Source organism: Tasmannia lanceolata, unplaced genomic scaffold (genome assembly GCF_043159265.1).
Source record: "Tasmannia lanceolata isolate RefF3 unplaced genomic scaffold, GAP_Taslan_0.1 ptg000015l, whole genome shotgun sequence".
NCBI classification, from domain to species: Eukaryota; Viridiplantae; Streptophyta; class Magnoliopsida; order Canellales; family Winteraceae; genus Tasmannia; species Tasmannia lanceolata.
In genome coordinates, this window is record NW_027518692.1 from 38,311,033 (window position 1) to 38,320,365 (window position 9,333).

The following is a 9,333-nucleotide window of genomic DNA, read 5'->3' on the forward strand; positions in this document are numbered from 1 at the left end:
CGCCCCTATTAGACCAGTGTGTGTACTCATCTTCCTTTCGTTCATTTAAAGAAAGTCATTCTGACCGATCACGTCTCAACTAGAATTGTATTTAAAAAAAAATGTGACTACCTAATATCTGAGCATTCTAACCAATGTTTCAAACGCGAATGCAGATCAAAACACGTCTTAAATCAAATCATAGTCAAGTCAAACACAACACAACCAAATACTCGGCTGATGTGGCTGAGTATCTGATTGACGCGGTCATAACTCGGAAGAGTCTATGGAATTTTGAGTGACTATATAGGACAAAATAGGAACTCTAACAAAAACACAACCAAGAATTTTATTTTATTTTTCAAAAAAGGAAAGAAACGAAAGAAAAACAAGTCAGACTCGAGAGAGTCCACGATAAAACTACAATTGAATGACAACCAAATGAACCCATGAGAATTGGGGCGGATCACAATTTGAGGTGCTCTTGAGTTTCATTACAATATGCATCCAATGATATTATTTTGATAGTTGAGTGAAGAAGTGAACTTTATCAGTCATTTAAGTACGAATTATAGCATGGCTTTCACCCCCATTCCTGCCCCCACGTGAAGAAGCACAGAAAAATATTATCAGCGCCATTCGCGGGCTGACACATATCGTCTCATCTCATTTCTCCACCTCACCATAACCAGATATTAGTAGCCGTTAAAACCACCCATATTTCAAAAACCTTTAAACAACTCTCTCTGTACCAGAGCCAGAGTACTATATTTTTTTTCCCTCTGGCACTGCAAGTCTGCAACCTCTTCCCAAGATTCTCTTTTGGGATGCTTCCCATCTATCGTCATTCCGGGTATTGCTACCATTTACCAATTGGAATTTTTTTAGCTTTTACCATTGAAACTGTTTGTTTTAATGTATTGTCAGCATTTAGATAATGCAGTTTGTTTTTCTTTTTTAGCTCCAGTAGACCTAGATCTTCTTCTTCTTCAGTTTATGGAAGTCTCAGAGATCCATGTTTAGAGTTTAGTGGCCTTGCTCTTTGCTAGTAAGCTTTTCCTTCAAAACCCATATCTATAATCCATGGGTTTATGATTTTATTCTATTTTCCATGGTTTTGTGATTATGTACTCTGCAGGCAAGCGTTTTGGATAAAACCCATCACAGATCAGTATTGTAGTTAGCAATTAGATGGGTAATTTGCATTTTGTGTGGTTTGTTTAGAAATTTGGGGATTTTCGGTTTTGGTCCTTTTGGAACACATGTTGTTCTGGTTAATTAGGGAGAAATTTGGTGTTCTGAGTGTGTCTTTGGTTATAGTTTTCTTTTATTTGGGAAGAGTCGCTGTCTTTGAGATTTGACTGTCTTTTAAAAATTGGGGTCACAGTGTTTTTTTTTTATGTGATTTCATATTTGCGTCTGCGGAGCTCATCTGGGTTTGGTATTTGGAAAATTTCCGTCATCCTTTGGGAGCAGCTGTGTAATCCATCAGTTTTGGACTAAATATTTTGATTTCCGCTGCGGCCGAAAAAAAATGCACTTGGGTTTAGAGAAATACCAGGTTTCGCCCGAAATCCTAAAATTTTGGTTGAAATATGCAAAAGATGCAACATTTCAGAACAAAAAATTGGGGTCATAGTGTTCTTTTCTATGATTTCGTATTTAGGTCCACAGAGCCCATCTGGGTTTTGATCATGTGGTGAAGAATTTGGAAATATTTCATCATCTTTTGGGAGCAGTTGTGTTATTCATGAGGAAAATCTCCTCAAAATGTGAAGAGATCTAGGTACATTTTTAGGATTTGGAATTCATGTCAGCAAATTCTTCAGGGTCTATAATTTATACTTAAAGTGGAAGGATTCGTGTGTGTCAGTGAGCAATGGACTTAGGTTAATCTGTTACAGTCATAGGAGATGTTCTAGGTCACCTGGTTCTCTCTATGTCCAGTCTTTAACTCTCTCTTATGTCATCTAGTAGGTAGCTGAATTCATATTTCTCTGAATAATTCTAACTAGTCACTTTAGTTAAAGTGTAGTGTTTTAAGACATGTTTTGAGGTTAGAGATTCACCAGTTAATCAAATTTAATTGATTTTAAGTGCTGTCTTGCCAGATCAAATGCGAAAGAGAGATATGGCGACAAGCTTACCTGCCAGTTAGATTGGTTGAAGGACCTGTAATCTGATCAACCAAGGGAGAAAATGAGGTCTGTAGAGGATAAGAACTGTAATTATGGATCAACTCAAGACAATTCAAGTTTCGAGTTTCATAAAGGAAACGGTGGAAACAGGGCTTCTCAACATCGGGCAGTGTTGGGTTCGCTCGGCAAACCAACTCCATCAAAATGGGACGACGCCCAAAAGTGGTTGGCCGGCTTATCAAGAGGGGGAGATCATAGCCATGCCAATAACAAGCCTAGGTCTTCAAATGCAGATGATAGGAGATTGATTGAACCTATTCCTCAGAAGGGAAAGGATTCTTGTAGCAGTGCTGAGGAAGGGTTTGAAACTATGAATCAAGATGAAGGGGAGACAAAGAAGATTGACTGTAATGAGTCGTTTTGGCGAATCAATAAACCGTTGGATGATTCAATATCAGTTGTGAGGTCAGTTTGTGTGAGGGACATGGGAACAGAGATGACCCCTATTGCTAGTCAAGAGCCTTCGAGAACAGGCACTCCTCTTAGAGCCACAACACCTAATATAAGGAGTCCTATTTCTTCGAGATCATCGACCCCGGGAAGGTGTCATCCAGCGGCCGAGGACCCCGAAAACTACCAAACTGGTCTCAAGTCAATGGAGAGTAGAAGTGAGGCTGCACATTTTGGTAGGGTGAGCGCAACTGGATGGTCAGCGAAAAGAGAAGAAGACTCGGATGCTCGTAAGATGCTTGAGAACAAAAATTTACCCCAAGCTAGAAAGCCGAGCTCTCTAGAGACTCGAGCGCTGGCTTGGGATGAGGCAGAACGCGCAAAATACATGGCAAGGTGGTTTGCTAATCCTCTTTCCCTTTCATCTTATTTCATTCTTTAGTACTCAAATGGATTTCTTGTGTCTGCGTATTTAGGTAAGTTTTCAAACACATTATAGCTGAGTTCTGTATAGGAACTTGTGGAGACAATCCCACTATTTCCATACATGCCCCATGACATTTAGTCCCTGATTTTGATGGTATCGTCTATCTATTTTTATGAGTTAATCCTCTCTACTAATTTTTCAATTCATGAATATCTGCACTTTGTATTTTCTAGTTATTCACTATCTTGTGAAAAGTTTCAATGATTGTAAAGGGATCATGATTTGGTTTAGCCATCTCAGATGCTGCTCAGATATCGTTCTAATGGCAAACATATTTAAAATTAATTAGTTTGGTGTTGTGAAATCCAGAGGATACCCATAAAAAAAAAATCCAGAGGATAAATTAGGCCTTGAGGTGTAAAATTTGCCCCTCATTCCTCTCCTTATATTTGAGGAATCTCTTCTTTGAAATATCTAGAGTTGCCTTTTTTTCTCAATAGGTAAGCTAGGATTATGCCCACTGTCTTTTGATTGCATCACAAAACACCTTCTGGATGAGACACAGACTCAACCCACAAGATGCAAAATTAAGATTAGTGATAAAATCTGAAAACGATTTAGGCTCTTATTAGTTTATCATCTTTGAGAAGGAAATAATGCAGCTAATAAGCTGCATGTAGTGTCAGAATATCAGGAAATCATTGTACTGGTCCTCCAGGATTGTACACAAGATCTATAGGCATGTGTTTCTTTGGATCTGCATGAATGCCATTATCAATTTGTATGATTCTCTTATAATGCGTTTCAGCTTTACTTTTTGAGGAAAAAAATAATTCTTTCTCAATTGATATGAGCTCCTAACAAATACCTACGGTGGGGAAGGGTTCAATATCATGTACTGGCTTGTGAGTGTGATGAATGTTCGGAGACAAAAGCTGTTTATTTTAAGTACTTATACTTTGCATTTTCAGGTATAAGCAGGAAGAAGTGAAGATACAAGCCTGGGAAAATCACGAGAAAAGGAAAGCTGAAATGGAGATGAGGAGGATCGAGGTACTTCAAAATCATGTTCATGCTTCCTAAGTATATTACTTTCTTTATGCCTGTTCCTTATGGTATAGAGTATAGACTGAGACATATCAGTCTTTAGTTCATAATAGTCTTGTGATATAACTAAGAATCTAAGATTACTAGTTCTCTCCTAATGAATAAAATCAGAGTTTGATGTGACAGAATGGCTCCAATTGACATACCCTTGTAGCTTCTTAGTGCCCTCCATTTTACGAAGAACCTTCCCCCTCATAACTGTATGGTACCAACCTTGGCAAAATCCATAGGCTACTTATTCCTATTGTCCTGTCACTAGTGCCATAGATTAATTGCATTTTTTTCTGCCACAGTTTAATTGCATTGAGTGCGTCCTTATAGAGTAATCTCAGATGGTCCCATGCTAGTCCAGGCATTTGCTGGGTTGTCCAATGCATAATATTCAGGATCATCTGATATCAATTCATACGAGACTTTGATTATGGCATATCCGTGATACTTGGGTGTGTCATTTAGCCCCATATCATCATCTCTCTTATACGCGCTATCTGCGACACGTGTGTTAAATTTGACATGGTCCAATACGCCTTGTGTGTTAAATTTGACATGGCCCGATACGCCTTGTGTGTATTGGGCATATATCGAACGGTAGAAAATGATGAGAATGGTGCTTCTAAAAATCCCAGTTCTTCTCTTTTTCTTTTCTTTCAAGTTTGGGAAAGGTTCTCTATCAAGAAAAACTTCGATCCTCCAATCCACAAATCAAACCATTGGACCATCAGATTTGATTTGGGGTTGTGAGTTTTTTTAGATTAATCCTTAATTCTTTTAGTTCTTTTTTTGTACAAGAAATTTGGTTTAGAAGTAGATCTATGTTTTTGGTGAGTTTTGTCTAGATCTATACATGCATATGCTAGATGTTTTTTTTATTTCAGAGTTCTTCAAAATGATAAAATCTTCGTAGGCTTTGGTTTTTTTATTGTGTAAGTCTAGATCTATGAATTTATGTGACAATTTCAGCAACCTTTTTACAAAGAGTAGAAGAGAATAGGGTAAAAATTGGGAGAAAAATAAGAGATTCAAGTCCCGTGACTTGTATCGTGTCCATAGTATAATAAATCAGATGTATGACAATTACAAATTTACCCATATTACATTGTATAAGAGACGAGAGGTATAAAAGGAAATTTCTATCTAATTATGTACGCTTGATCATTTGTGTGCACACTTGTGTACAAATGTATTTTCATGTGACTATATATACCCAAATGATGGTGTACGTAAGACATCTATGTTTTTTTTTTTTTGATGACCTAGGATGTCCCCACCCCCTTCGGGAGTAGGACTAGTCCCTACGGATACACGCAACGACCCACTCATCACGTGTATCAAATAAGTCGGGGGCGGGATTCGAACACTCGTCAGTAGGGAGCAAACCCATGACTTTATGCTGAAGAGCCAACGCCTCGTTGGGTTAAGACATCTATGTTGTGCTACATTTATTTTGGATTTTTATGTTTGAACTATTTTTATTTTTTTGTATTTTTCTAATATAGAAATAGTTCAACTGAGTAGGACTAAGACAGAGTATATGGAGTGCAACTTTAGTAATGTAAGGATGCGGGGCAAGGATGTAGTAAATATGACTGGATAGGAGGTACCTAAGAGGGATATCTTTCGCTATCTTGGTTCAATTCTACATAAGGAAGGAAAGATTGAAGAGGATGTTACATACAGAATAAGAGCAGGTTGGTTGAAGTGGAAGCATGCTTCAGAAGTTCTGTGCGACCGTAAAATACCTACCAAGTTGAAGGGAAAGTTTTATAAGACAGTTGTGAGGCCAGCTATGCTGTGCGGCTCAGAATGTTGGGCCACTAAGAAGCAGCATGTGCATAAGATGAGTGTAGCGGAGATGCGAATGCTTAGATGGATGTGGGCCACACAATGTTAGATAGAATTAAAAATGAAGACATCCGTAAAATGGGGGGGTGGCACCAATTGTTTGGGCATATCCAATGTAGGCCTTTGGATGCTCCAGTGAGAAGAAGTGACTCGTGCCAAGTTGATGGAGTAAAAAGAGGAAGGGGCAGACCGAAAACAACTTGGGTAGAAACGGTGAGGAAAGACTTGATGGCTAGGAACTTAACAGAGAACATGACCTTGGATAGGAGAGAATGGAAGACAATGATCCATGTAGACGAACCCAACTAGTGTCGGGATTAGACTTAGTCAATTTGAGCCGGGTAGACTCTTTCACCTTCTTCGTGAAAATTTTCTAAAGGATTCATTAGCCAACCCCAAGTAGTTTGGGACAAAGGCTTAGTTGCGTTGAGTTGTATTTTTCTAGGCATAAGTGTATCAGCGACTACGTATAGGATTTTGAATTGTCCAATTACATCTCCAATTCCCAAAACAAAAATCTGACCAATGTCAGCAATTGCATGCACAAGTCTCTGCTATTGCCTAAGAGTTCTGGGGAATTATATGGATTTGGTCTAAACAATTAGCCCAAATGCACAACAGAAACCATCCCAGATGAGGGTCAAGATATGATTAGTCAGAGCAAGTGCTTCTGATCTCCACCCTGTCAAAGTAACAAAACCTGAAAACTACAAAATAATGTCATTTGCCTGACAGTTCAATGGATCCCAAAGTTTTTTTATGGCTTTGAGGAAAAACTGGTGTGGACATTTTAGAGAATATGATGGAGTGTGAATCTACTTAAATTATTGGCTTGTTTCAATCATCTTTCATTTCTAAAAATCGAAAACATTCACTCTATGAGGTAAAAGAAAATGAGGAAATTCTTTTCATTTTCTAATGAACCAAAACATTCACTATGTGAAGTAAACAATATGAGGGAATTCAAATGACATGAGAAGCTGTGAAAGAGGAGAACCATAAGTCGTGAACAACGAATTTCAGCATAGCAACCAATGATTTAAAGGAAAGTAAATTGAGATTTTATACACTCGATATGACAGATGAACAAAGATAGAAAGAATTTATAGGGAAGAAATAAGATAATAAAATGTCTACTGTTTCATTTGATGGTCCACAATAGGTTTTATGGAATCAAGAAATATATTTGAGATTCTGATATGTAATCAGCAACGTAAAAATTGTAGAATGTTTTTAACAAAAACACATTTGTATCAGAGTCTTCTTTTGGGATTGTTTTGGGAAAAAAAAGGACATTGAATTTGTGAATGTTTTTAAACAAAAACACACTTTTTTCAAATAATCTTCTACTGGGATTGTTATGAAAAAAGAAGGATCTTGAATTTGTGAAATATTAAACCCATTTGGGAGTCATGGTCTGATGGGAAGTAGATATATTTGTGCAGAAAAATGTTTTGCGTCCCGCATCTGATAGAAGTGTGTTTTTGTTAAAAATTAGAAACATTCTACAATTATTACCTTCTGATTACATATCAGAATCTCAAATATATTTTTGTTTTATGGTCTACTGGGAAGAAGATTATTTGTCCTGCATATGGTAAAAGTATGTTTTTATTAAAAACATTCTACAATTTTTACCTTCTGATTATATATCAGAATCTAAAATATATTTCTTGATTAATGGTCTAATGGGAAGCAGATTATTTTTGCAGAACAAAAATGATTTGCATCTTTCATCTGTTATTTGTTTATTATTTTTCCTTGTATTAAAACAAACACAATCTGAATAGGTGAAGGCAGAAAGATTGAAATCTCGGTCACAAGAGAAGTTGGCAAACAAGTTAGCAGCGACACGGAGAATAGCGGAAGAGAAGCGGGCAAATGCGGAGGCAAAACTGAATGAACAGGCTGTGAAGACTTCTGAAAGAGCGGACTATATTAGGCGGACTGGTCATTTGCCATCTTCCTTTTCATTCAAGCTTCCTTCACTGTGCTGGTAAGAACTGTGAAATATGTTTGTTGTAATATTAGTTGGTTGGTTATTTTTGTTGCATTTCTTTTTCATGTTTCTTAATGGTTACTGATGCTGCTATTTTGAACAAATTGATTCATGTTCACTATCAACAAAAGCATTTAATGGTGTTGTAATTGGTAAACCCTATGCAATTCCATTCCCTTTCAAGATGTGGAATTTTGCTTGGAATTCTCTCTCTCTCTCTCTCTCTCTCTCTCTCTCTCTCTCTCTGTAACGACACTCCTACCATTATTCTACGAGGCTGACAACCAAACACTACTACCACTATTCTACAAGGTAGGTTTCAGGTAGATCCAATGCTTGTCTTGTCTCATCCTTGTCGACTACTTACACCACTAACCTACGAGGTAAATACTGTTTAAGTATATATGATTAAATAATACCAACTCTAATAACTTAAGTATTTGGAGTAATTGGTTGTCTCACATGATATCATAGCTTTGCCTCACCACGGTCCTAGCTTCGAAACTCAACAACTCCTTGATATTAAAAATCCACGTATATGGCCAACCCAAAAGAGGGACCCCCAACCGAAAAAGAAGGGCCACACATTGAGGGGGAGTATTGAAGTATAAATGATTAAATAACACCTAACTCTAGCGGCTTAAGCTTTTGGAGTAATTGGTTGATTCACCAATACCTTCAACCAAACATAGCCTTAGGAAAATGTTACCTTGGAAGCATTGCCATGGTTGATGCAGATAGTGGCTGTGTTTGCCATGATTGGTGTAGATATTAGGTTTGGAATAAGGAGGACCGCCTCTTACAGTACTGGGCCCTTTTTGGCATTTGTCTCAAACTTGAGCCCCAATATCAAGTATCATGGGAGGTTCTCCTTGGGGATACAAATCCTCGGATAAGTTGTTCTTGGTATTGGCTACCCTGATTGGGTAAATTTCATATTGATTCAACCCCTGGGATTGGCTATCCTGTTTTTATAGTATACCCTACCCATTGGAGTTGTTCTCGAATGACAGGAGGATAACAAGCCTATCTGAGGATAAAATAAACCCCGGCTTGATATCCCCATGGAGAATAGTCTCTCTTTCAAAGCAGACTGTCATGGCAATGACGCCGATCTGGGTGATTTTTGGCAAGAACCTACTTGAATTCTGGATTGATGTTAGCCATAATTAAAAAAATAGATAGGAAATTTTCAATTGCACTTATATTCATCACTATAGGAATTGGGTTCAAGCTTTCTCCAATCCCTATTCATCAATGGATTCTACAAAGGAGTGTGGTTCGTTCAATCCAAGCACATCCCCGGTCCGATACTGCACCAAGGTGCGGTCCGATACTGCACCAAGGTGCACCCCGCCAGAGCAATCCCCTCCATAAAATTTGATAATTGG

The 9,333-nt window shown here is 37.9% G+C and overlaps 1 protein-coding gene across 2 annotated transcripts; it reads left to right on the forward strand.

Annotated features, from left to right (window-relative positions):
* The first annotated feature begins 522 nt into the window (after positions 1-522).
* Positions 523-8,146, forward strand: LOC143845496 (Remorin family protein). 2 transcript variants are annotated; one of them, XM_077353870.1, is made up of 5 exons: positions 523-832; positions 941-1,027; positions 2,091-2,963; positions 3,966-4,047; positions 7,734-8,146. In XM_077353870.1, exons 3-5 carry the CDS (start codon positions 2,179-2,181, stop codon positions 7,941-7,943), a joined length of 1,077 nt encoding a protein of 358 aa, XP_077209985.1. In that variant the 5' UTR covers positions 523-832; positions 941-1,027; positions 2,091-2,178; the 3' UTR covers positions 7,944-8,146. The 2 variants fall into 2 exon arrangements, with proteins under 2 accessions (XP_077209985.1, XP_077209984.1); XM_077353869.1 differs by lacking the exon at positions 941-1,027.
* Positions 8,147-9,333: the final 1,187 nt, after the last annotated feature.